This window comes from Folsomia candida, unplaced genomic scaffold, assembly GCF_002217175.1.
Source record: "Folsomia candida strain VU population unplaced genomic scaffold, ASM221717v1 Fcan01_Sc001, whole genome shotgun sequence".
NCBI lineage: Eukaryota > Metazoa > Arthropoda > Collembola > Entomobryomorpha > Isotomidae > Folsomia > Folsomia candida.
In genome coordinates, this window is record NW_019091193.1 from 26,932,637 (window position 1) to 26,957,738 (window position 25,102).

Sequence of the window (25,102 nt, forward strand, 5' to 3'; positions counted from 1 at the left end):
GAGATTTTACTAAATGAAATGCATAAAGTCCTACTTTGCATTTTTTTTTACGGAAATATTGACAATTCTTATTAAGAAATTAAAAACTGTATCAGATTTCTAGAAACTTTGGTCGTGTATTCCATGGTATGCATACTTTTGCAAATCTTTCTCCAAAAAAGTCATACACATTAAAATAATTAAGTGTGAAATAATGCCATAAATGAGAAACTCTAATCGACTCTACTATTACAAATTTACATAAGTCTGAAGATTAAAAAAAATACTCTTGTTATAAAATATTAGAATCGAACTGAGTCAAATAATTCCAAATGCGGATTTTGCCTTCTTATCGGAAAGCGTCACCTGCTCCTTCTCACGTATCCGCTGGAATGCAGAGACGCCACGCTGCTGATAAGCGACTCGCTTCCCTCATCTCCAAATCCTCAAGAAGCAAAGCTGGCTGGATCATTTCACTCTGTTTCTTGCCGTCGTCGCAAACACACCTCGCCAAAAATCGTCCAGTTTCTTCCCTTTTACACGTCGTGCTCTTTGCCAACAATTCTGGTGTACGAAAATCTTTAAATCACAACTCGTTAACTAAGTTAGTTTGCTAAAAATCTTTATTTCTTGAGCAGCCGAAGATGGAGTGGTGTCAGCACAATGGGCAACGTTTGTATGGTCCCCCAGTGGAAAGCGGTCGCAAACCAGAACAGGGTGAGTCCTATAAAAAACTATTATTATGCATTTTTTTCAAGTTACTGCCGATGTATAGCATTTTCTTAAAAAAGTGTGCTTAATTTGTCTGTGATAACAGGAAGTGAGGTATTTATTCCCAACGTTCCTCAAGACTGGACGGAATTTGACATCTTCGACCTGTTCAAGACGATTGGGCCGATTTACCAGGTCAGAATGATGGTCAACTTCAGTGGGAGTACGCGAGGCTTCTGCTTCGTTCGCTTTTTCGAGAAGGAACATGCCTCCCAAGCAATTCTTGAGTTGAATAGGAAGGAAGTTAAGAAAGGTATTTTTTCAATAGGAGTACATTTCCAAATTTTGTATAACTAATATTTTAGTAACTTCGAGTAACTGTTCATTATCTGAATTTGTGTGTAGGGTGGAAAATTAAAGTCGTGATGTCTCTGGATAACAGCACCTTGTGGGTCACTGACTTCCCAAAGTTTAGGACTGACGAGGAAATCAGGAGCGAAATATTCCGAATTTCCAACGGCGTGACAAGTGTGACCATTTTTAGTCAGAATAAAAATCGATGCGGTCTGATCGATTATGCGACTCACAGGTCACACATTTATAGATATTTACATATTTTAGACTCATTTACATTAGTTCATAATTGGTAATTAATTTGCATTTTTCTTGAACAGCGCTGCGTCGAACGCTCGGAAGTTATTTCTGTCCAGAGAGGTGACGCTGTGGGGCCATCGCTGCTTTGTGGAGTGGGCGCCGAAAATTTCCAATGTTTAGAGCTATGAATTTCTTCAGTTTATTAAGCCTGACGGACCGTAATCTGTAACATGTATCGCATTTCATGTTTTTTAGATAGCATTTTACGATGAACTTTTTTCCTGTTATGATTGATTGTTGGATCAACTTTTTCCTGTTATGATTGATTGTTGAATGAACTTGACTTTAATTATTTGTTGTATTTGATTGTATCATTGTGAATTGACACGACTTTTGACTAACATACTTAAAATAAATTATTTCCTTGTTAATCGTATGGCGACTTTGTTGGTTTTATTTTCATCGTAATTAAAATGTGATCAATAAGGAGTATAATTTCACCTACTTATCAACCCCCTTCACACCTAAACTTATGAGTCGATTATTTATTTAGCAAGGACGATTTTATGGTAGATGTATTTTGGTTTCATAATCATTCAAATAAAAGAAATCTCCCAAACCCTCAACCAAATGGTATTACTTAACTGACGATTAATTTTATCAGCTACTCCAACCAAATTGTTTCAATAAATTGCATATCCTTCCAAACAAGTAATTTTACGAAGCGAAGGTGCACCAATAATTCTTCAGGAACACCACGACGACCTCATGCAAATCCCTCGAAATGCAAAACCTTCAGTGTCGTCAAATAATTCACATTTTTTGAAATCAGGAAATGAAAAAAGTATCAAAAATGTATGAATTTCGAGAGATGAGAAATTCATGGGAAAAGTGCGACCCAACGAGAACGGACTCCAGCTCCAGCAGCACACGACACGTGCTTGTTTTCCGAAGTGAAGAGTTAAAGAACAGGTATCAGGTATTTAATTAATTAAAGAAAATATGCTAACAAACAGATAAATTAGCAATTTTCCTTTGTATATTTTTTTTACTAATGAAGATCTTCTTCCCTCTTCAAAGTAACAAGAAGATGGAGTTCGCTTCAAAAGTTGACCGAGAATCTGCCCAAGCCGAACCTCCCAGAAATCGACCTGCTGGAGAAAGTGAGAGTGACGGCGAAGGATTCGACATCTTCCCAAAACCAGCCATCGTCCCAGCCAACACCAACGAACGAATTCATTATGACGAGGACGAATGGGGGTCAAGGAATAATGCGGCTTATTCTTCGTCACAAGCCATACTGCCAGAACCGGTGGTTATCTCGGCTAGCGAGTCAGCCAGGATTGCTTGTTCAAGAGGCGAAATTGATAAGGTATTTTAAGTTTATAGCGGTTTTTAATTGATGATTAACTTAAGACTCAGTATCAAAATAGTCAGAATCAACACATTTTTAATCATTTCTCGGAGCTGGGAATTTATTTTAATATTTTGAACTACAAATTTGTAGTCAGTGAGTTGATTAATGAAATGGCTGGTGAGTTTTTTGAGCCAGTTTCGATGTATCTCAATTTTTCTGAAGATTTCTTAAACTTGAGATCTCCTTCAAAAAGGGTCAAAATCTGGAGTGTATATGTTTTTTAATTTGTCAACTCCCTGCTCTACAAATGTCCAGAATTTTAAAATAAATCCCCCGAGGGGGAAGAAACGATTAAAAATGTGCTGACTTTGAAGATTTTGTAATGCGTGCCCTCAAGCCCTGCGTTAAATTTGTTACTGATTTGCCCCCTGTATTATCAATCCTCAGGTGCAGAAGCTCTTAGACGATGGCTCCATTCAAATAAACTGCTTCCTCCCCGACGACACCACCCTACTAATCACCGCTGCTGCATACGCTTATCCTAGCCTGGTCAAGTTTCTCATCGAACGTGGCGCAGATGTTACCCAATTTAGCCACGGTTTAGACAAAACCACCCCCCTCATCGCCGCCGTCTCCTGCACGCGCCCCTCCGCCACGGAAGACCACGTTCTCGCCTGTGTCAAACTCCTCGTCGAGAAAGGCTCCCCCCTCAACACGCAGGGTCACTCCGCTCTCACCGCGCTCGTCATCGCGATCAAACGTCGCCAAGAACGACACGCCGTTTCCGAGTACTTACTCCAGCACGGCGCCAATCCAGACGTCCAAGATTTCGCCGGGCGAACCCCACTCTTCCACGCGGCGGAAGTTGGCGACGGAAAATCCTGCCGATTACTCCTCGAACACAATGCAAACGTCAACATCATCGACGACAACGGGTGGTCCTGCCTCGACGTCGCGGGGGACAAAGGATTCAACTCGCTGAGCGAATTACTCTATAAAGTCCGCACCACAAAATGGAAACCGGGGCAGGATCCCGTCCTCATGAAGGAGATTAAGGACGTTATCATAGGTCGTGGAAGAGTATCCAAAATTCGGGAAGATTCTCAAATCGAAATGCTCCTCAGGGCCATCAATGCGGAAAAATATAAACAAAATTTCCGCCACCATAAAGTCACCTACCTCCAATTTCTTCAGTTTGATGAAGAAGACCTCAAAGCCGTGGGGATTGAGGAGGTCGGAATTCGGAAAAAAGTGATGGAATCAATTCGTGAAGCGCACAGTACCGGCTGGGCGAGATCTTGGATGAATATGATGTCCGTTAATAAAAGATGTACCGGAATGGAAACCGTGTGCATTGTGAACAACATCAATTTTCATGTGGAACATATTCAGAACACAATTCACAAGTTGACAAAAAGGATTTTGAAGGACCCCACAAGTCTCCGGCTGGGGAAGGAAAGGAGTGACATTTCCGGTATCTTGTCGCGCCTGAAGGACTTGGATAAGAACAATTTTATCTTGCATGAAGAACTGCTGAAGATGAAGCAACTCTTTGTTAGGCTAAAGAACAATGCGGAACTCCAGATCGGTGATAAGTTCGAGTTGGAGCCGAAGGATATGCAAGAATTTCTTGAGAGGTGGAATGCTGTCAAGAAAGATGACAAGAAGGAATCGAGTGATGGGAAGAAATGGGTGTTATTTGGGGTGACAAGTGCCTTACTTGTCACGGCAATTGCTTGGAAGTCCTGGTCTCGATGATGACTATGGTGCTAATCAAATATTTTCTACATAGATGACCTATTTTTAAGCATGTACCATTCACTCACAATGGAGGGTCTCCCAGCGTATGCGATCCGATTTTGAGAAAACTGGAGTCAATCGATCACGAATTTGATTAGTATGAAATTTGCAACAGACACGATCTCCCAATGGGCACGTTTGGCAGAGTTATTTGCATCCCAAGAGGAGAACATGCCTTAAAGATGACAAATTTTGCCCTTTTCAAATTTACTCCTCTTGGGATGCAAATAACTCTGCCAAACGTACCCATTGGGAGATCGTGTCTTTTGCAAATTTCATACTAATCAAATTTGTGATCGATTGACACTAATTTGCTCATTATCGGAGAGCATACGCTGGGAGTCCTCCATTGTCCGTCGTGATCAGATATTTAAATGATCTTACTTATTTATGAGGTACTTGTTATTGCTCGTATCAAATCAAATACAAATATATTTATAAACTGGTTAATTATTAAAACTCATAATTAGGACAATTGGCATTTAACTAAATAATAGTTTTTACGTAGAAAGAAAATATATTGTTACCAACTCGTCTATATTAATAAACCGGTTAATTATTAAATTAAATAATTATGACTTGTTTTGAATTTGATCATGACTTACATACAATAATGATAATGAGTTAAAAGTATATAGAAAGAAAAAAAAGTCGACAATACATACTTATCTTGTCGCGGCTGAAGGACTTGGATAAGAATAATTTTATAAGAGATAATATACGATATACTCCTCTAATTCTATGTCAGTTACATCACACAAGTAATTAACGATTGATCAAGGTGCTCACTTCCATTAAATTAAATATGCATGCGTTTGTGAGAAAAATAAAGAAACCCAGACTCAATCCTATGCAGAATTTCAGCTTTCGTTCATAGTTCGTTTCGACGCTTCATTTTAATAAAAGTGCCACACAATTCTAATCTGAATCTGAATGTCAAGGCAAAAAGATAGCAATAGGATAAGAAGAAAGGAAAGTGATCCTGATTCATAACCAAATTTGAGAGATAGTGGACGCAGGCATATTTCTTCCAAAGGTGGACAACGTTTCAACTTGCATTGAATAATTAATTAATGATCACCACCACCGTCTTCCTTGTGTCCAGATTTTCTTGCTTAATTCTCCACACAAGAGTTATTCTGAATTTTGTACCTTTCTGGAAGGCCTGACTACGAGATTAAGTCAGGGATTTTAATATTCATTGGATATGCAGATAAGCGAAGCCATCTCTCAGTCGGAGGAAGTCAGTGACCAGCAAGCTTCCCATCAAACAAGAGCTCACTTCTTGCTCCAGAAATTTGACCAATTTTTCACATTTCCACCCAGCTTACATTGAGAAGAAAGGAGCAGAACGACGTAAGGTAAAGAAAGTTGGAGAGGCCGAACGTCGATTGAAACGGAGGATTCGACGAGGGAAAGATTTTTTACTCTTGAATCGACTGCATCCCGAAATACACACGCCTCACGCCCAAGTTTTAAGCACCAACCGCTGGTAAGGCTGGATTCTTAATTTTCATATAAAATCTGTTGTTCAAATCCACATGGTGCATGACCTAGTAATTCCTGAAATATTGTGCGCAGAGAAAGGAATCGATTGTTGCTAGCGGGGGAACCGACCAGAACGCGAGGTTGCAATTGGACAGGATGGAGGTCAACGGAACACTCAGATGACAGAAAGCGCTCGTCCTCCCAACGGCAAAAGTGCCCAAAGCGGAAAGGTCTAGAAAATTTTCCAATTTGCTCACTTTTTCCATTGTGAATGGACGACTTCCTGCTCAGCAGACCCACCCCGTTCACCCACAGCCAACAGCAGTCGACGATGGCGAAGTGAAGTACCCTTCAGCTAACAGCAGCTCATTAAAAACAGAGAAAAGCCGGTCATGCAAAACATGCCTCCGTCTCCTCACATCCACGCCCACACCCACCTCAACCATAGATGGGGAGATTGCGCAAAATTCCTGCCCTCCTTCTCCCCTTGTTGGGGCTGTAGGAATGCAGGGGTTTTGCGCAGCCAGCCCATTTATGACCTCAGCCGGGATACAATCGACTTTACCCACCACGTCAATGCGCACGAAGGTCGTGGCCCTGTTTGCCAAACGAAGAAAACACCAGAAAAAAGATTTGACCGATTATCTATTGGTCCATTTGAGCCGAGAGGAGCAAGCGGAGGTGACGCAGGAAATACATATTTACATATTTGAGACTCATTTGCATTAGTTAATAATTGGCAACTAATTTGCATCTTTCTTCAACAGCGCTGCGTCGAACGCTGGGAAATTATTTCTGTCCAGACAAGTGACGCTGTGGGGCCATCGCTGCTTTGTTGAGTCCGGGCGATCAACCGGAATTGTCTAATGTTTAGAGCTATGAATTTCTCACTTGTTTTTAATTCGCCCGTATATTCGTCGTGGGATTGAGATTTGCAATGTATTCATTTATTAAGCCTGACGGACCGTAATATTCACATATTTTGACTTTGTAATATGTATCCGTCGCATGTCATGTTTTTTACATAACAATTTTAAGGTGAACTTTTTTATTGTTACGATTGATTGCCTGACACATTTCTTTGTTACCATTTTTTGAAGATGAAAATTTTTATTTAGTAAAACCTCCGTTTTTTTAAACACGCTTATTTCATAATCTGATTTTTACTACAGTTTAATTTTACTTTCGTCAAAATGCTAATAAAATGTACCAATAATGATCATTGCTATTACTTATTCTGTTGTATTAATTGTCATGATGCAGCAAAGTAATTTTGCTAAAATTGCATCCTAGACGCTCTCATTTTACATTTGTACACACATTTAATTCTTTCTAAATTTGGTATGGTCCAGGCTTTGGGATCACTTTATTATTGGGTGGCATTAGTACCAGCAAGTATAACCAAGTGCGGTTACAAAACAGACATGTGTGCGAAATTTATGAACAAGATTTTCATGCACTGACTGCCGAAATGCGAGTTCTGGATGGAATAAATGGAATTGCAGCATGTGCAATTTTTTGTTAATCATCAATTGATAAACTCACTTTTAGGTGTTTCTTTATGCAAATAAATATAAGGATTCAAAGAGCACAAAGAATGCATTATATTTATCTCTAAATGCATTTATTTTGATTTCATTCTTTTGATTTAAAGAAAATCAACAAAATGATTAATAAAGCGTTTGATTACAACTTATATAAAATGAAAAACTGGCGTTGTACTCACTCATGTGCAGATTCTGCTTTACAAGAATGCACTAATTTGCACACTACCGTAAGCACATATTGAGATTTGAAGTTATCATTATTAATAAAGATAAAAATGTCAATGTCATTGGTGCTTTTTCTTCCGTATAATGTTCATATAAAAGAACGCATTTTCTGGGAATAAAGCCAAAATTGAAGCCTGGTCGATTTGGTCAGTTAAGTATTTTCCTCAGCATTCCATAATCTGTCAAGATGGACTTTGAGTGGAAGCAACGCATCGTGTTCATGTTTGTCATGACCACACCCGTTCTCGCCTTATGCGGACAAGGCCTCCCACAAGGGGGAACGATTAACTGGTCTAAAAATCCCAACAGGGTAATTTTCTCACCATCTGCTTAATAAGTTCAATTTGCTCAATTACTTTACACGCAGGTTCGCCTCCTGCATGAATTTCAAGCCTCGCAACAAAACCTGGAGGACTCCGAAGTACGTGCCGACACGTTTCCACTTCCGCTCTGCGAACCGAGTTTACCTTTAAGTGAGAAAATCCGAAAATCGTTTGACTCTCGTCGTCACTGGATGGAGTGTCCGTCCCTGTGGGAAATTCGGGATCAGGGGGCATGCTCGGCGTGGGTGTGTATTTATTATTTATTTATGTACATACCTGAAATGCAATATGTATGATATCTTGTTATCATCTCTGGGTGGGTGGGTAGGCGGTGGGAGTAGCATCCGTCCTAACTGACCGGTACTGCATCGCTAGTCGGGGTAAGGACCAGTGGCGCATTTCGGAGCAGGACCTCCTTAACTGCGCCCCCAGTCGCGAAAACAGCGGATACATTAGTTGCCAATCCGTCGCCATTCCAGAAGTTTGGGATTACGTGACCAAAAATGGCGTGGTGACGGGGGGATACTTCCGCTCGGGGATGGTAAATATCTAAAACACGACGAAACTGTTTCAAAAATTTCGGTATGAATTTCACTCCATTTCAGGGCTGCCAACCCACCACGATGGAACCGTGTTATGGAATGAAGTCCTCCTCCTGCAACTCGATCCCTCCTGAGGACGCCGCCACTTGCCGGTCCAGCTGCACAAACCCTCGTTATAATCGCAGCTATGAGAATGATAAGCAAAAAATTGCGGGATCGTGTGGAATGAAGATGACGAATCTGGAGGAAGAAACGAATGATGATGCCATCAAGGCGGAAATCTACAAGAACGGTCCTGTCCTGGCTGTGATGCGTCTTTACGACGACCTCCACGAGTACGATGGGAGGGTCAGTGTCGTGAACGGAAGTGGAGGTAAGGACACATTTGCTATTGTTACTATGTACAGTTTGACCTGTTAAGAGTGAGAAAGTGATCAGCGATTAATTAGCCGAATTATTTTCAATTTTCATTCAATTTTGCATGATTTTTACGCCAAAATAAAAATAACCGGTGTTAAATAATAAAATAATTCGGCTAATGTAATCGCGGAGCGGATCACTTTGGAACTCTTAACTGTATCAAATAAGAGTTTATCAAAATTTTGCGAGTTCATGTCTCAAATTCGTATTGTAATACTATTTGGATATAAAAATTTTATAAAATTGTATAAAAATGATTAGGCTAATGCGACATTCATGAATTTTAGCTATGTACCAAAACTCACACGGCATTTCGGCCCCTCATGTCCTCCATCCGGTCAAGATTGTGGGCTGGGATTCCGTGCCCGTCGAAGGAAATGGGGACGTCGGGTACTGGATCGTGGCCAACTCGTGGGGCTACGCGTGGGGTGGACTCGGCGGCTTCTTCCGGGTCAGGATGAGCAGCGACATGCCAGAACTGGGCGCCTGGATCGCCACGGATGTGTCGTGGCCTGTCATATCCACATCGTCACCACAACCAGCCTCAGACTTGGCGGAATCCTCCTCCTACTCCTTCCTCATCAATCACATCCTTCGCAAATTTCGCATAAGCATCACATTTCCTGGAAATAATTTCCACCCAAATGATGTGTGAAACCATCAAAAACATACAATTATACTCTTTAGTCTCTAATTTTGTATTCAATTATGTTGTTAATCTTGGCCAAAGTGGCTTCAAATGCTAAGAACGTTAACAAGAATTTGCTCAACACGACCCAATCAATATCATTTTTTTATTTATTTATTATTGTTGCTGCTAATAAATTATCTTATCGAAATAAAGTCATTGAATGAATTGAATGTTATTATTGAATGCATTAGTAGAATCCAATCATATTTTTGTCATTTTAATTGTAACATTTATAATTTTTCTTTATTTGTAGAGATTTCATATTGTAAAACATATTGTACATTTAATAAAACAAATTGAGTAATACATGATAAACTCCTCCATAAAAATGAATTTTTGACAAAGTTAAAACTTTTTCTACGACTACTGGACTTGATGAAGTGGCGAGGAGGCTGCCGAAATGTGAGCGTGGAGAAGGATGAGCCGCGTGAATTTAGCCGTAGCCTTTATTCTTGAGTGGTGGGTTGGGCCAACTGAGAATTAGATCTTGCTTTAGTTAAATATTTAATTAAAAAATAATTTTGCAATTAAACCTTCATTTCATACTTCTGCCGTCTTCCACACTTCATTAAGTTTGGATTTCATCATTTTTTCGATTTTTAACCATTTTGAAATACTGATTAGAAGGCGGAGAAGGTCAGTCTAAACTGAAGAAGGTTGTTGCACAAGGAAAACGAGCTTGAAAGTAGTGTGAACATTTTTTAATCTTGATAAGGTTAGATATTATTTTAGTGTAATTTTTAATAATTTTGCGACAAACTTTGAAATAAAAAATATTGACAGTATTTCAAATTCGTGTCGCTTGTGAACCTTCATCGAACCTTCGATTCCTTCTTCCACCATGATCGTCTGCCTAAAATCATCAAACCCACGCCGCAACCACGTCGGCTCTCTCCTCCTCAGTCTCGCTTCAACTTCGAGAAATGATGGTTGGGTCGTCAGGATCGTCTCTACAAAATTTCAAGAAACTTTAAAAATTTAAATTCATTGAGTGAATGCCTGACCGTGGATCGGACTGTGGCTGACTAAGGTGAGTGATTAAATTTATTCAATTTTATCTAAAAATAAGAGTTTTTATTTCTTTTTGAAAGAACGAGTACTTTGTGAGACTGGTTGATTGATTTCAAGAGATTTAATTATTGTATGGGTGTGGTTCTTAGATGGCGGAAAGCGGTTGATGATGAATGAAATCCTCTTTGTTGGTGAAGACACTTTAACAAATTTTCGTCAGTAAAGATAAGGCCACATCTTCCAGTTCGACCGCAAGAGGCGAAGGTGAGTCTGAAGGTCGCTGACATTTCCATCATAGCGAACCACTATCTGGCAATTTTGAATAGTTGGAACTTTAATTTAATTGCTTTATGTTACTTTTTTCTTCTTCTAGGTCATCTTCGGGAATAAGAAAAGAAGTTGTGTACTTTGGAGCTGTTTGTTCTGATCTTGTATTAATCAGAAAAGGCAGCTCTAAAGTATACGGCTCCTTACAACGGCAAGAAGAATGGATGGAACGCTTCTCTGCCACTCGACGACCTCAACTTGACCCATGAACAACATACCTGGAAGGAAAAAAGTAGCTGTGCACTCCCAGAACTTTTGATTTAATCTTGAATTATTCAGATGTCTTCAATTGTTCTGGGGAGTATACGGCTCCTTACGACGACAAGAAAAATGGTTGCAAAATGGACGGATGAAACGCTTCTCTTCCACTCGACCTCAACTTGACCCTGGGAACAATATTAACTGGAAGGAAAAAAAGAAGTTGTGCACTTCTACGAACTTTTGCTTTAATCTTGAATTAATCAGATTAAGGCAATTGTTCGTGGGGGTATACGGCTCCTTACAACGGCAAGAAAAGTGGTTGCAAAATGGAAGAAATGGGAGGCTTCTCTGCCACTCGACGACCTCAACTTGACCCATGAACAACATACCTGGAAGGAAAAAAGTAGCTGTGCACTCCCAGAACTTTTGATTTAATCTTGAATTAATCAGATTAAGGCTTACCCTCAAGCTCGGAGGAGTGAATCGGGTTTGGAGCAATATCCCAGTTTCAACCTTCTCTCTCGCTTTGCGTAAAGCCTTGTAGTGCCTATCTCGAAACTTCGCATCGACCCTGTGGGGGGAGGAGTCGACCTCAGGGTTCATAATAGTGGAATATGTTGCACTCGTCTTTCTGCGTCTGATGGTATTTTTTTCAAATTTTTTGGACTCGCGCGAAGGGCTGCAAATGGTTTACCAGTCTACATAAGGTTACATTACTTGATGGTAAACCATTTGCAGCCCTTCGCGCGAGTCCAAAAAATTTGAAAAAAATACCATCAGACGCAGAAAGACGAGTGCAACATATTCCACTATTATGAACCCTGAGGTCGACTCCTCCCCCCCACAGGGTCGATGCGAAGTTTCGAGATAGGCACTACAAGGCTTTACGCAAAGCGAGAGAGAAGGTTGAAACTGGGATATTGCTCCAAACCCGATTCACTCCTCCGAGCTTGAGGGTAAGCCTTAAAGCGATTGTTCTTGAGAGTATACGGCTACTTACAACGGCAAGAAGAACGTTTACACAGCGAAACATGGAATTCTGATGCCATAGATGGCCGCGACAAAGGTCTGTTTTTCCTTATCTTAGTCTTGTCGACATTATCTAATACATATTTAATACTTGTATGTACCAAGGAAGCTTGCGCCATCGATGCGGTCTTGGATGATCTCAAATCGACCCTGTGAATGATACTGTCTCGGGAAGGGGGAAGAAGTTGTGTACTTCAAGGTGGTTTTGGTTTAATCTGGAATTAATTAGATAAATCATAACCAACTTGGAGTATACGGCTTCTCTTGACGACAAGAAGAATGCTTACACCGCGAACATATATAATTATGGAATGGGGACACTTCTCCGCCACCATAGATGACCACAACAGAATCTTCTCGACCTCAACTTGACCCTGCGAACGATATTGTCTGGAAGGAAGAAAGGAGTTGTGCATCACAGAGCTTTTCCTTTAATCTTGAATTGATAGATTGAAGGGATTGCTCTTGAAGTACACGGCTCCTTACACCGGCAAGAAGAACGTTTACACAGCGAAACATGGATTGATCTGTTTTTTGCTTAAAACATGAAATAAAATTCCATGAAATAAACGCATTACTTATCTAGTTTTCTCGAGTTGTATATATAATAAATGTGATTTTATGAATAGTCAAGAATTTTTGTATACAAATCATAACAGTTTTCTAAAAATAACCAAATAAATGCCTGCAAAACTACCACAAAATTAATTTCTTGTAAATAGCTTTATTTATTTTTTTACTTTTAAACTTCATAACACAAAAACAATGCATATTTTCCTCCGTAAGTCATAATAATTTTCACTCGAGAACAATTCAGCACTGGTGTAAGCACCGGTACCTGATCAGAATATCAAGTAACCATTCTCTCTACTCTTTCAGCTAATACATCAAAAGTACGTCAATTGTTAAAAATTTGCAGTACACAAAATCCACATTTGGCTTATCCTAAAACGTCTACCTGCTGTTCGTCCCTAAGGGACTATTCGTAAATAACTCTAAACATACGTACTTACCTCTGTTCCTTTTCAGTAAGTGTTTCATCATCGCCAAGCATATGTATGCATAAGTACATAAATTAGTAAAGAACAGAACACGGGAGAGATCTCGGGTAAGAAATCTGCACAGTTTTCTAATTCACTTAATAAGCGATACATCACCCTCGTTAAAAATTATTCCCCCTTTTTTGTCGTTTCACTTCGTCCTCTATTACTCGTCAGCAAATACTAAAAAAGATCTAGATACACAGCAGACAAAGACTTTCTCGCGTTGTATGGCGTCATAAATAATGACATCGTTGTCGGCGAGGAGTAGGAAGACTTTCAACGTAATAATTAAGACAATTTGCTAATTAGTCCTGGGCTACAGTAAGTTACAGTTAAGAATTTATACCTTAATACCAATCTGCAAAAAGTTAAAGTTTGTTTTTCTGTTGTAAAATCCTGGTCCTTTCTTTACTTCGTTATACATGGTTAATAATTTAAAAAGTCAGTCTACCAAGTAAACCTGACAAGAGTAGTTTACAGTATATATTTTTAGCGAGAAACTTTTTTTCATACTTTTCAGTCAATAATATCGACCACTTAATCCTTTGTGATCCTTATTGTCTCACAAGTGTGACAATTGAAAACTGACTATTAAGTTGAGATATATACTTTTTTAACAACAATCCCATAAGAACTGTGATCCTGACCAGAAGTTAGTTGAAACGGGTTAGTTAAGTTAATTGGTTAATGGAAGCGCATATTTTTCTAATACTAATTAAACATTATAAATACTTACTAAAGATTAAAATTAACCAAGAAAAGTCAGTCTAGTACTCACTCTGTGAATGAGTAGTACAACAACATTGTTAAAAAATTATTCATGACAGGAATTCAAGTTTTTTTTCAAAAAAGAAGGCACATATCAACATCCTCCTCTTAGTACTCATTAAAGCTTTCAGATACATAAGAAAACAAAGATACATGATAATCATGAATATTCGTGATTATTCATTATTCATGAACGGAGAAGGATTCATAACAATAATAGTAATGATTGTCGTGGGTCGTAGTAAAATTTTAAAAGTTCCAATCCTCACAAAAAAAAACAAGATTGATTTTGTATCGACTTTTAAAGCTGGACAGTCGAGACGAACTTGGGAATCAGAATAGAGAAGTTTATCCCAGCAAAGATTCCTGTTATGAGGAAAGCCGCTGCAAACATTCCAGCGATAGGTGCGTGTTCGTTTTCAACGGTTCTGGACAAAGGAGAAGAAAATATACGAATTTATAGAAAATAGATGTATGAAAAAGTTTATTCACCAAGACCCACCTTGGACAATACATCATCGAGAGGGAGCTAAAGTATCCGCTGGTGAGGCCAAGCAGAACTCCGCCAATCCAATAAGTCCAGTCGCCGAACATGAAGTCGGGCAGAAAAACGCGGTCGTGGCCGAGCGGTTGGTAGTTGCACAGGATGAAGAATGGGATGAAAAGGAAGCGGAGAACGACAGCGATCCATAAGTATTTTGGGCCAGGCTGGAAATGAAGAGGAGTTTAATTAATTTTAAATTAAAGAGTGGCCTAATTAATTCAGTATCCGTACCCATTGGACAAGAGCAGGTATCATGTTTCCAACCATGGCAAAGAAATTGAACGTCAGGAAACACGTCACTCCGACGAAGTACTTGGCTGGAATTATAAAGTTACTATCCACCATTTGGATATCTAAAGAAATTAAATTAAAATTAGGACACAATTTTAATCCTAGAAGTAATCAACCATGCAAATATGCGTTACCCGAGTGCACAGTTGGGAAAATTGTCAGCGTCACGAAGAAAACCAGAAACACGTTGATGCATTGAGGAAAGCACTTTTTCAGAATGGCCATGTACGGCGTCTTCTGTCCTACGTGACCCACGCTGCGTTTCGACTCTTGCTCTTTGGCACTCATTAGTTCATGGTAGCGATAGAATTTCTAATTGTAAACAAAAATAGAATTATAACCGATCACAAGGCACAGCCAAAATACGTATGTAGATAAATTCGCTCACGTTCAGTGGGAGTGCGAAATAGGTATCGAAACATGTCAAGAGGATGAATAAGGCAGTTATGAAATAGTAAATGGCCGCTGTTCGCTCGGATGGCGCGGTCGCCAGTGAGATGAGGTTGATGATGGAGGTGAATGTTCCAGATATGTTCTGAAAAATAGCAGTGGACAATTTTAGAATAACTAATTCTCCAACGTGTTGACCCGATAAGTAACTAATACTTACTGATCCCAACACAACGGCACCCGAATAGTCCAACTTTGCAGCGATGCCGTACACCGAGTTTTGAAAAATACCTCCAGCCACTGAAATTCGATATCAAGGTAACACATTTATTAAAACCATTTCTCTCACCCCAATGGTCATAATAATTTCAAATTATCAAGACCATAAATTATTTATTTCACACGCACTGTTGATAATCACAACGGAGCCCATCGTCATCCAGAAGAAAAGTCCAGGAAACGCGGATGTGTCCAACATTGCAAGCACGATGGTGAAAATGAACAAAATCACTTCCACTACGATGGACCACACGATTCTGGTTTTTAAGCTCCCACTAAATTATATAAAAAACAAATTTACAATATTTTTGAATGATTTTAAAATTATTCAATTTCGAAATTTTCTAACCCAATTTGAATAAAAATGTTGAGCCAGTTGAAGAATACGTTGGGGATTTGAGACGCAAAGCCGAGGTAAGGCATGAAGTTGTTCGCATATTCAGACTCCGTACCCGTGTACCCTTTGCTCAATTTGTAATCCACGAAATACTAGAGAAAGATAAAAGTTAGGGAACATTTCCAATCACGAATTGCTTATCTTATCCCGGATTTCTTACCGCTTTCGCAGTGATGAACATATTCCACGGCATGAGAGTTCCTACCCCGTGTATGATCAAGATCAAGTACACGATATTGAACCTGCCAGCAAAAAATAGTCATTATTAGAAAATGAAATCATCATAATTAACGATAGACCAAATTAATTAACGGTTCCCATCACTAAAACAAGTACCTATCTCGAGGCACTTTAATTAAAGGCCTCAGTTTTCTGGAGGCATTATATTTAGCAAGGTTTTCAAAGTTATCATTATTTTCAGGTAAACTCTCGTGTCGTCTGCCTCCTCCCCCTCCGTTCGCGCCGTGCCCATTTTTCTTCAAGAGGGGCGACGAGAAGGGTTCCCCTCCTCCGCCCGGACCCTTCTTTCCCGCAGCGGGCGAATAGTAGGAGATGAAGGAAAAGTCGTCCAGCGATGCCAACGGGGCTCGTCTCTCCATTTCTTTCTTATCCGTATTGGCGTACAAGTGAATTTCAATTTATTTCCACCACCACCAATGTTAACTAATGACCATGTCACAATATTCACCAAAATTCACACACTTTACGCAAGTCCAGTCCAAGAGTAGTAAGAAATGCTAGAGTTGCAGGATGCCTAGCTTATGCCGATTTGACATTTCCGTGACATTTAGCTTCTCGTATCACTTTCTGTCTGTACTTTTCGCCCAACAAATATTCACACAAATGTTGCATAACGGAATCAGATGTAATCCTTATTTTCAAAATATCTCAACTATCCACCAAGCTGGATCTAAACCTTCTTTTCGGAAACCATGAATGAATGAAAAGGGACGTGTGTAAGTGAGTAACAGCAGCGTTTGTCTGACTTCCCTTCTACCAACTCAAAGGAAATATTGTCATTACTTCCACTACTTCCTTTCTACTACGACTACTACGCTGTTCCTCCGTAAAAACCATCAAAAACCATCACAATGAAATATCCCCCATCGTCATCTACAACAGTCCTGGAAAGTAATAAAGTGTGTGTGAACGAGGACAGTATAGAAAAAGAAGAGGAGGATTAGGAAAATACGGGAGGGATACGGTTACACTAGTCCAGTAGTCCAGTCACGAGCTACATATGCCATCATCAGATCCGAAAAAAACAGGCAACCCGGCACATCCCGCATGCCGGGTATTATGCCTCGCTCGCAAAAATCAATAAATCTCATTCTGGCTAAGTAGTCACGTCGCTTATTACTATTATTATTATGATGGTGCTGGTGGTAGCATATTTTGAATAGCATGACGCTAGAATTACATATATGAAATTGTAATTAAGAAGCTATTTATGTGAACGGTTTGTATGTCTGTCCGTTAGAACGATAATCCATAAACCAAGACTTCTTTAATTGAAAAGCTGCCTTTTCTAATTCTTTAACCAACGAAAAATAGACAACACAGTAAAATTAGCTTTGATTAGGGTGACCCGATTGAGCCCAAAATTAAAGTCCAAGCTCCCACATATCATAGAATAATCATACCCAATTTATCTCAACTGAATAAAATTGATCGTTCAATCAAAGTAATCAAACTGAGGAGTTGACAGGAGCTCTTTTCTAACAAAGCAAACCGCTTCCGCTACGTATACATGTCTGTTTACCAAGACTTTATTATCCTAAATTACGTCCAGTAACTACACATTCCTTCCCCTACCCACCATATCCATGTCTATACGAGAATTCAACGAATGGAATAAATTAACTTTTCCACCTTCACGTCGAATACGACGAAGAAAAAAAAAGTCGGGAGCAGATGAAGCGAGTCGTGTTTAATTTGAACAAAGAGAGGTGAAAAAAAAGAACGACGAAGGGCAAAGAGCTCCCTCAAAGTAAATAACGTCATAAAAGTTGATCTGACTTTGGGGAAGTGTGAAAATAAGTTGGTCTCGTAAATGAAATAAAACGCCTCGACTCACACTACTCATAAATAACACGTCTTTTTAGTAACATGAGCACCAGAACTCGGTTACTTACTGTGTCACTCAACTAATGATTTGCCTTTTATTCCTGTCTGGATATTAATCTCGAAATAAGCTACTTGACATTTTCTTGACGTGTCTTCTACCTACTCGACAGTTGGATTCATGGGAACCCAATTAAGTAGAACGACAAAATGCATGCTATTCATACCTACAAACACGATTTAGTTAAGTTACCTGTCCGTGGGAGGGGTCCTCTCGTAAAGGTCGTCCGCCCCGGAGGCCGTGACATCCTCCAAGCCCGGCGTCAACTTGACCCCACCACTGCTCGTCCCACTGGACACCACGGTTGGTGAGGACCCGCTCGCGATAAAAGGCTGAAGCTCGACATCTCCATCCTTGTCCAACTTGGGATCTGTAAAGTTAATTACGAAGTTAATTAACAAGAATATCTAGGATTTGAATGCAAATAGAAAATATTTATGTAAAATATTCTCGCTTAAAAATTGTGTACACAGTTTTTCCGACATCCGAACCGTATCAATCAACTGGTTTGGTTTCACGTCTAATTGAGAATTACACAACCCGAGCAAAAACCATACAGAACTTAATCTAAACTAAAACTAGCCGTGTTCTGCATCTCTCTGCCTTTTACATATTTATACCAAGCAGTCCTATCATAGTAGTGGAAAAAATGCTAGAATATTTGCCAGAAAAAGAGTCGTAAAATTGCAGGAGAAACAGAAGAAACTTGAGAAACTACTAACTTAAACGTCTCGATCTCAACTCTTCCTGTCGGGACATGATGATGCTCAACGGATTCCAGAAGTCGGGAAAGAAATTGCATGCACTTTTTGAGATTCGTGATTCTCTCTCCTCCAAAAAAAAATGATGCGACTTGCTGGCAGAACTGTCACTCAAAAAATCACTCACTTCACTCCAACCACATGTAACCAACTAACTGACACAAATAACAAGTTGTATGTACAAATTCTCCAGTCGTAATTATTCCCATTCATAAATTGATGAAGCCGAATTAATTGAGTCTAATTTCCAATAGAATCAGTAAAGCAGCAGCAGACCTGCCAATATTTAATTCCACCAACCAACTCGAATAAAGGCAACCAGACTGTGGAATAAAACCTAATATGCAAACTCCGACAGTCTCGTCTTTTGCTTTGGTGTCATATAAAATTGCTGGGATCACTCACGATCGGTGAGAAACGCAGGCACCAACTAACGACCAGTATCTTGAACTGATTATCATCACCTCGATATCATCCAGTCCACATGAATGACATTCTAATCTGCAACACAATGCTACATAACATACTCCATAAAAAGCAGACCAGACTTCTCAAGTTTCTGTGTTCGAAGGGTAACTCGATAACTAGGCAAATTTAATGTCAACCACGCCACACAAACCAATTCAGTTGATCATGTAATCATCTCGCAAAGTAAAAGTCTCATGTGCAAACATATTAATTCTGCACTTGATTCCGACCCGTATCAGAGAGAGCACGATGCACATGGGCAAATGTGCTGTCAGGAAAATTGTGTAATGTCGTGCGGTTGGTAATTCATTTCCATCCTCTCTCATTAGCAGACCAGTTAGCAAGTGGCAGCAAAAGTGAGATGTTAACGTGACAATGAGATGGTTTTAGTCGTCGATTCGTCCAGCCAGAGAAGTAGACTCAATAAAACAGAAGTCGGTTGGAGGAATTACGACACGATGCTTTTTTTACGACCACTTTTCACTTCATGCATTTCATTGGACTCGGAGTAGTAAAAATCTTAATTATTATTATTACGATGGGATCAAAAGTTCACGGTTTTTACATCACCGTCACCACCACCATTTGCGTGGCTGAAAAAGTGCAGAGGTTTCAATTTTTATAAGGGGCGAAGAAATCTGATCGAGTTGAGCGTATCGTAAAATAAATAAAGTTATCTTTTGTATGTAAGGCTTAAATTTGAGGCAACCTTGAGGAAAATTGAGATTATTTCTGTCATGAACAAGAAATGAATAAATTTGCGTCATAATTAAGTAATTTACGCGAATGTAAATGTCACATCGCATAAATAGAACAATCTGCATCCAACCCAGGCCAATGGATGAAGTAAATTAAGAAGGCTGTTACCTTATCTATCAATAACCAAGCCCACTGACTCTGATAATGAACTAATTGGAAATTGGGTTGTTGGGTATGAAATGAAAGAAGAATGATGATGAATTGCAAGCAAAAAAGTTGGCCTCCTAAAAATAACTCGCTACATATACCGAGTAATTTTCATGAAAATCAATCAAGATGAGAGTTACGATTACGAAGTAAAGTTTGGTCCGTTAGTTGAGGTACTGTCCTGACTAGGACTAACTAACTATCCGTTCATTAATAGTACATGCGTTCAATTTGGATGTAAATATCGTATCATTCTCTCGACCAACTTCCTTCTCATGCTACAAAATTATGTTTAATTCAATTACAATTCCTGACTACACACATTACCGACACGCTACTTCTTCTTATCATTCATTCCACTCTTAATGTTGACATGTTAAGCAAATGATAACAAGGTAAATAAACAACTTACTCCAAGAATTTTCCCTTCGGTCCAAAGATCGCCGCATCCTTGTGTTGTGGGTGGGACTTGTGATAACCGTTGATAAGTACTTCTCACCCTCTCAGACCTGACCTGACCTCTGACCTGACTGGTGGAGGTGGTGCTGGTGGTCCTTATCTTAAGGACCAATTAACTAACTATAAATAACAAGAATTTACTAACGGGGAGACGAGAGTGTTGCGAGGATCGTGGGAAAAACATGCCAATCCAGCACCCGCACTCCCATCGGGGCGAAATGGTAACGAAAATGAGAAAAATCGACCCACGCCTATGCACCAAACTCGTTGGTCCTTATCATTATGCAACCAAGAAGGCGAGTGGTGTGACTTTATTGACTTGAATGAAGCACCACATGTCACTCTAATAAATGGAAACAAGGCTTATCACATTCTCAGCATGGGGTGCACGTACTCAGAAATTGATGCAGACTTTTTTTCCTGGCAACGGTTGGTGGTACTCTTCTTCTCATGACGTAAGGTCGTTTTATACAAAAAAAGGAGACCAGAAAATGTAAGATTTTGATGAAACAGTGCAAAAATGAAGTTTGAAATGATTATTGTACACCATTTTATTTTGGCATGTTCAGTTTTACAGGTTTTTAACGTATTTCCGAACAGGTCAGGTAATCTGAGTTGAAAACTAGTTTGTGTTCTTGTTCTCATGTCGCCTCGTCATTTTATCCAAAAAAGGAGACCAGAAGGTTTACAAGTTTGATGAAAAAGGGCAAAAATACATTTTAGAGACAATTATTGTAAACATACCATTTTATTTTGTCATGCTCAGTTTTACAGGCTTTTAACAGACTTTTGTATGTATGTAGTTCTAAACAAGTCAGGTTTTGGGTGAATCTTCCTTAAAAAACGCAATGTCTGAAAACTTGTTGTCTCATCTGTTTGAAACTGCAGTTTTTTTAAGCCGTGGAAACATTCTCATTATTGTTATTATTACTGGATAACTTTGGCATGGTTGGGGTCACTGCAAATTCATTTCTCTGGTCCGCACTCAAATTGAACCTTTGCGTGGACACGGATGGGATAAACTTGGAGTTGTTTTTCGTAAAGTCGTAATTATTCTTGACCTTTCTTTCGAGGAAGTACTCAACGGACGTGGCTTTGATTTGATGATAACAACAGGACGTGATCCAACTACAACAATTCCCAAATCCTCCTCTACTCTCGTGACATGTAGAACCAGCCCCACCACCCCCAGAACCCGCAACTCCACCCCCTCCATCTCTCCCCGCAATCCCGCTGTTCCTCGTCGTACGGATGGAATCGTTCTGAAATAATAAGTACAAAATTGTAAAAAAAATCGTGACCAGTTGTGACATCTGGTCAGTAATTTTAAAAATTATTTATTTCAGCAATAAATAATTGACAGGCTTGTTGGACCCAAAAATAAGCGAATAAGCTAAATTTGCAAAAAATCGGAACATTTTGGCCTTAATAGCTCAATTATTTCCACCGTAATCAGTATGAGCACCTATTTGTTCTTTCATGCAAAATTATGCCATTTTTATGCCATTTTTGTACTCTTAAATTTTCGCATGACTCGAAACCTTGCCCAAAATGTGTACTTGACAGGAATGCAAACTTACGAAAATCGCATATACGAACGGATTGATTAAACTGTTCACATTTGACAAGAGGTGGAAACTGTACATCAAAAGTAGTGTCAATCTATTTGCCGGGGTCTCCTTGATATTCGTCACGACGACGAAGGTCCAAACGGGCAGACGACAAACGATGTTGAGGAAAATGAGGCCTAAAATTAGTCTCAGAGTTTTCCTGTTTCTCGCAATCCGCGTCTCCGACCCGACCCGTTGTCCGAGAGTGACGACATGGCGTCGGACGAAAATGATGATGGAAACATAGCAGAAAAGGAAGGCGATGGTGGGGACAAGGATGGCGAGCCCGAGGGAGGAATAGTAGGCGACATTGTACTCGTCGAAAGTAGTTCGGGCGCAGATGTAGTAAAATTTGGAACAAGTCTCGTTCCGCGGACGGACAGGTTGCCCGTTCACGACGACGTAAGTCCAGAAACTTTTGTGCTCGTAGTACCACAAGTTTGGGAGGGCGACCACTGTAAGAAATTTGAAACAAAAGAAATTGTTGAGGCCATGCAATAGATTAAAAACTTGACAAATTGAAGAACTGGTTTTTCTTTCTCTTTGCATGAGACGGATTTAATCTTGCTTTCAGGACCATTTTTAGGTATTCGCCCCCATGGACAAAATTATTTAGTTTGTTTGATAAATTAAAAGTCCGTTTATACTTCAGTCCTTAGTAGCTTGCGCCATAGTTAAAGTATAGCATTGGCGCAAGTTATCAAGGAGTGAAGTATAAACCCATCTTACTGCTTCATTTGTTATAAATTTCCAAACGATCAACGATTACATTAGCCGAATTATTATATTATTCAACACCAGTTTATTTTATTTTGGCGTAAAACTCGTTCAATGTCTCAAATTCTGGACACCTACAACCTAATTGAACGAGCTTTACGCCAAAATAAAATAAACTGGTGTTGAATAATATAATAATTCGGCTAATGTAATCGTTGATCGTTTGGAAATTTATAACAAATGAAGCAGTAAGGAAAATTCATAGTCAAATTAGACTCACATATGGACCAGATCCACACCGCGGCGACCACGACTGAGGCGAAAATGTCTCTCCACGGGGACTGAGAAACGTTCGGAGATAGCGCCCTTACTACGTACATGTACCTCTCGGCCGCGATGACGACTAGAAAAAGGGCCACCCCCATGACCACCGTCGTTTGGATGAAGGGGATCACTTTGCAGAGAAAGCCTCCAAAAATCTAAGACAAAATTTAGCTCTGACGAGACTTTTATGACATTTAAAACTGATCATTGCCTACCCAGCTCTGATATCGGGACAGAATTTGACTCAAATCCACCGTTGGCGAGGTCAGGGCGAGAATCAAGTCGCACATCGCTAATGAAGCCAAGAACTGTTTCGTCGACCGTTTTGACATCCTAGTTGTAAATTTAGTTAATAACTTATTACCACTAATTTTCGTTTAATTTGAGGTCTTCAACTTACTGAGATTTGTAGAGAATCAGGAGCGACCCAATGTTCCCACATATTGCGGAAATTAAGACGATTATATTCCCAACTGAATTGGCACAACAATTAATTAAATAAGTTCCATAGTGGATAACTGGGTACAAAAAGATAAGTGTAAAATTCACCTGCAAACAACGCCTCGCTCCAGTCCGGCAGACTTATGAAGGTATCTTCCGGCACGAAATAATCAGGCTGTTTGCTGCATTCCTATCAATTTCAAAACTATACAACGCTATAATATTTAACGAATAATTAAATGAACAGTTAAAATTTCTTAACAAATTTACCTGTCCGTCACTCTGTAAATTTTCCATGTCGAAGTAATCATCGTCGTCTCTGAATTGTTCCTCATACTGAAATTCTCGTTGGAACGCGTTTCGTAAAAAGAAGTGACCAACTCCCAAATTTTGGTGCATATTGGAGGAAAGTGTGGCTGGAACTGTCAGTCACTGGGAAACCACGCCTAAGGAGTCCCTGACAAAGAGCAAGATCACTCTTATTACTGTATCGCGATAAAAGTAATGGCAAAATAAATCCTTGTGCAAACCAATCCAAAAATGGTTCGTGCATATCAACAGCAGGCTAATTTTATCGGAAATTCTGACATAAATCATGTTTGCTTAGATAGAAGAATACCTTAAATCCTTGGGTAAACTCGTACCGAAGCAATACAAATTGCGTCATAAATTGGGATAGGCTTTGCAATGGGAGAAATATATGTGCATGCAAACCTTATTGCAGTTTGGGCAGATACACGTATGCAAATGAGTTCGACATCCTGTAAAACTCGGTTGGAAAAAGATGCGATTTTAGGATTTTTAGAGCTAAAAATGGGAAACCTAAATTCATGCGTATTTAGCTCAATTTGGGATGAACATAATTTTTGACATGTTGCATAACTCTGTGTTCATCCGTCATATCTTGAGTCTTGATTTGCTTTGGTATTTATTAGAGATTTGCGAAAAAATAATTAGTTTTTGCCCTTCTGTCCACACGGATAAGAAATTCTGCAATTTATGTACATAATAGGTAGTTAGCATAATTCAGCAATTTTTGTTGGACGTATTTATCATGATCCGGTTCGCTAATTGCTACTCGTATCACCAAGGCTGAGAACAGCCTCTCCGACTTCTCGTCCGATCTGCATGCAATTTCGACAGTCTCCACATTAGAATTGCCAACATTTCAATGCCCACCGCATGGCGTACATATGGTCATAATGATGGGCGCCGTGTTGCGACATGTCGGAAGCACCGGGGGACGGGGGGAAAGGTTGTGTCGAAATTCCGTGCAAATGGGATGAGAAATGACCAAGACATTATGACATGGCGACGAAGTATGTCGAAAACAG

The 25,102-nt window shown here is 39.6% G+C and overlaps 5 protein-coding genes and 2 long non-coding RNA genes across 10 annotated transcripts; 4 read left to right on the top strand and 3 right to left on the bottom strand.

Moving 5' to 3' along the window:
- The first annotated feature begins 11 nt into the window (after positions 1–11).
- LOC110845642 (RNA-binding protein 47) lies at positions 12–1,667 on the top strand. The gene is made up of 5 exons (XM_022092100.2): positions 12–548; positions 618–696; positions 797–1,003; positions 1,096–1,279; positions 1,365–1,667. Exons 1-5 carry the CDS (start codon positions 312–314, stop codon positions 1,462–1,464), a joined length of 807 nt encoding a protein of 268 aa, XP_021947792.2. The 5' UTR covers positions 12–311; the 3' UTR covers positions 1,465–1,667.
- A 707-nt stretch (positions 1,668–2,374) lies between these two features.
- Positions 2,375–4,496, top strand: LOC110845652 (ankyrin repeat, SAM and basic leucine zipper domain-containing protein 1). Its single transcript, XM_022092112.2, has 2 exons — positions 2,375–2,656; positions 3,089–4,496. The coding sequence occupies exons 1-2, from the start codon at positions 2,375–2,377 to the stop codon at positions 4,397–4,399; spliced, it is 1,593 nt and encodes a 530-aa protein (XP_021947804.1). The 3' UTR covers positions 4,400–4,496.
- Positions 4,497–5,664: 1,168 nt separating this feature from the next.
- On the top strand, positions 5,665–7,160 carry LOC110863432. Its single transcript, XR_002549265.2, has 3 exons — positions 5,665–5,933; positions 6,023–6,610; positions 6,697–7,160. It is a non-coding gene; the product is annotated as an uncharacterized LOC110863432 (long non-coding RNA).
- Positions 7,161–7,807: 647 nt separating this feature from the next.
- Positions 7,808–9,830, top strand: LOC110860420 (cathepsin B). The gene is made up of 5 exons (XM_022109454.2): positions 7,808–8,011; positions 8,069–8,269; positions 8,353–8,565; positions 8,630–8,939; positions 9,274–9,830. Exons 1-5 carry the CDS (start codon positions 7,889–7,891, stop codon positions 9,639–9,641), a joined length of 1,215 nt encoding a protein of 404 aa, XP_021965146.1. The 5' UTR covers positions 7,808–7,888; the 3' UTR covers positions 9,642–9,830.
- A 159-nt stretch (positions 9,831–9,989) lies between these two features.
- Positions 9,990–11,871, bottom strand: LOC118436242. Its single transcript, XR_004835302.1, has 3 exons — positions 11,679–11,871; positions 11,519–11,605; positions 9,990–11,417 (listed from the first exon to the last, which is right to left on the bottom strand). It is a non-coding gene; the product is annotated as an uncharacterized LOC118436242 (long non-coding RNA).
- A 1,078-nt stretch (positions 11,872–12,949) lies between these two features.
- LOC110863336 (equilibrative nucleoside transporter 3) lies at positions 12,950–20,864 on the bottom strand. Of its 4 annotated transcripts, none has more exons than XM_022112618.2 (11): positions 20,630–20,864; positions 18,275–18,452; positions 16,118–16,199; positions 15,910–16,049; positions 15,690–15,835; positions 15,502–15,581; positions 15,280–15,426; positions 15,026–15,203; positions 14,832–14,953; positions 14,559–14,764; positions 12,950–14,484 (listed from the first exon to the last, which is right to left on the bottom strand). In XM_022112618.2, exons 1-11 carry the CDS (start codon positions 20,664–20,666, stop codon positions 14,358–14,360), a joined length of 1,443 nt encoding a protein of 480 aa, XP_021968310.1. In that variant the 5' UTR covers positions 20,667–20,864; the 3' UTR covers positions 12,950–14,357. The 4 variants fall into 4 exon arrangements, with proteins under 4 accessions (XP_021968310.1, XP_021968311.1, XP_035709753.1 ...); XM_022112619.2 differs by lacking the exon at positions 20,630–20,864 and adding an exon at positions 18,805–19,245; XM_035853860.1 differs by lacking the exon at positions 20,630–20,864 and adding an exon at positions 18,552–18,582.
- Positions 20,865–21,314: 450 nt separating this feature from the next.
- LOC110845663 (QRFP-like peptide receptor) lies at positions 21,315–24,173 on the bottom strand. The gene is made up of 7 exons (XM_022092123.2): positions 24,039–24,173; positions 23,877–23,958; positions 23,728–23,800; positions 23,543–23,660; positions 23,284–23,482; positions 22,257–22,741; positions 21,315–21,938 (listed from the first exon to the last, which is right to left on the bottom strand). The coding sequence occupies exons 1-7, from the start codon at positions 24,165–24,167 to the stop codon at positions 21,570–21,572; spliced, it is 1,455 nt and encodes a 484-aa protein (XP_021947815.2). The 5' UTR covers positions 24,168–24,173; the 3' UTR covers positions 21,315–21,569.
- Between the last annotated feature and the right edge of the window lie 929 nt (positions 24,174–25,102).